This window comes from Montipora capricornis, chromosome 12 (genome assembly GCF_036669925.1).
Source record: "Montipora capricornis isolate CH-2021 chromosome 12, ASM3666992v2, whole genome shotgun sequence".
In the NCBI taxonomy this organism is placed as follows: domain Eukaryota; kingdom Metazoa; phylum Cnidaria; class Anthozoa; order Scleractinia; family Acroporidae; genus Montipora; species Montipora capricornis.
Genome location: NC_090894.1, coordinates 9,727,155 through 9,728,927, shown reverse-complemented (window position 1 = coordinate 9,728,927; position 1,773 = coordinate 9,727,155). Strand labels below are relative to the sequence as shown.

The window sequence follows — 1,773 nt, the reverse complement described above, 5'->3', positions numbered from 1 at the left end:
AATAACAAGGAGTCTGGGTTCTAATAAGACATTCGCCAAATTTGGAAGACAATATCAGTTCGACAAGTTACTATGACAACATTTGTTGCCCATTTATTACAAACATGTAAAATAAATATGTCAAAGCATGCATCGAGACACATGTTTTAAATCAGACCCAAAAAGTGTGAAAACCTAGGGATCTATTTGAGTACCGTTCGTAGAGACAAAATTACAAGGCTCTATGGTATACTGATCTCGAAACTCGAGAGAAGGGACTCATTGGAGGAATCTGAGCTTAAATAATTTTCATCCATAAGAAAATTCATTATTTCATAGATCTTTTAACTGCGTCAACGCCGGCAATATCTCCTGGCCTTGGCCAAAGTGCACCGTATCACCCGTTTCCACCCGTCCAGGCGTGCCATAGGCAAGGTTCATTTGATCTTTGTGTGTTATTTACTTCTTCTGACACTCGGAGATGATTTCATCTTCTGCCCGGTAGTCGACGAACTCAACTCTTCACCAGCCAACGGAGGGAAGGAGGGAGACAGTGGATTGCCTTCCCCATCTAAATATTACATTGAAACGCCTCTAAATTTGCAAACGTTCAGATCGTCTCTTTGTCGAAACACAGCGGAAACAAACACACCAGAACGTATTTTTACACATGTCAACCATTGATAGTTTAAAACGATATAGTCCTGTTACCAGATTAAGAACGAAATAGCAACAATTCTATATATGTAGATATACCAGTAATATCTGGATTGGCCGGTTCAATGGGGCCATAATTTTTCACTGCCAATGTTTTCGTTTAGCACTGGTTAACAAGGTTTATTTTATAATAGTATGAAGTTATGTTAAAATGCACTTGAGCAATTTTATCGCCGCTGTTTGTTTCACGTTTTTTTATTCAAAATTAAATAGACTATGTAATTTGCGTTTATTTTTTATCGTGAATTGATCGATTTGATTACAGACTGTGCAAACCCTGGTATTTCTTATTTCTTGCTATAGGCTTGATTTCTCCCACGATAGAGAAGAAGTTTGCTTTTTGGTTGGTATTTTGGTGATAGAAACGATTATTTCTTTTGAAGAAGTTGTGTTTTTGTAAGTATCTCAACTTTCGGTTTTTAATTTTTCGCGGCAACTTTTGTTCATTCCCAGGTTCCAAAAAGCGAGACTTAAGTCATACCCAGCTTTTACGCGGTTTAACCTTGGCCATCCAATATGGCTTCCTTGAACTACCGCCATGTCGGGCGGTTATTTCATCGTGTACGGCTCTGTAAATCTTTTCGGACTAGTCTTTCCGTAAGTGAACTTTCTTAACTTTAAATAATAACCATTGTATTTTTCAATGCTCCTTTTTCTTTCCCGAAGGGTCAATTCATTTATTGTGGAATTCGACCTGGTACATGCAGCATCCAGAATACAGGTCAGCAGTTTGATACACTATAAAGTACTTTGCGGTGTCTAACTCGTACATAATGAAATTACGGCAACACTGTTTGATTCTCTCAGCAGTAAATTTCCAAGCAACAGACCATCTTCGGGGTAGTTTTGGAAGGCGAATGTGAGTGAATCATCAATTTCATGAACTGTTTGTCATAACTAAATAAGCTTAACGTAAAATTGATATTGTATTATATTATGTGCTATGGACATTTGCTTTGATAATATACAGCTCCTTGAGGTGTACCCCTGGGTTGTATGGACGTCTGAGGAATGTTTTTTTGGCCCTGCTGAAGTGATACAGACTCTCAACCTTCTTCAAAGTTTCAAAAAGTGGCA

The 1,773-nt window shown here is 38.0% G+C and overlaps 1 protein-coding gene across 2 annotated transcripts in view; it reads left to right on the top strand.

Annotated features, from left to right (window-relative positions):
* The first annotated feature begins 1,185 nt into the window (after positions 1-1,185).
* LOC138026494 (dihydrolipoyllysine-residue succinyltransferase component of 2-oxoglutarate dehydrogenase complex, mitochondrial-like) overlaps positions 1,186-1,773 on the top strand; it is a 24,062-nt gene continuing 23,474 nt past the window's right edge. The window contains exons 1-3 of one of the 2 annotated variants that reach the window (XM_068873874.1): positions 1,186-1,293; positions 1,363-1,417; positions 1,507-1,555. In XM_068873874.1, the coding sequence (XP_068729975.1) occupies positions 1,213-1,293; positions 1,363-1,417; positions 1,507-1,555 (185 nt within the window). In that variant the 5' untranslated portion in view covers positions 1,186-1,212. Of the gene's footprint in view, positions 1,294-1,362; positions 1,418-1,503; positions 1,556-1,773 lie in introns of both variants that reach the window. The other variant, XM_068873873.1, reaches the window with a different exon arrangement.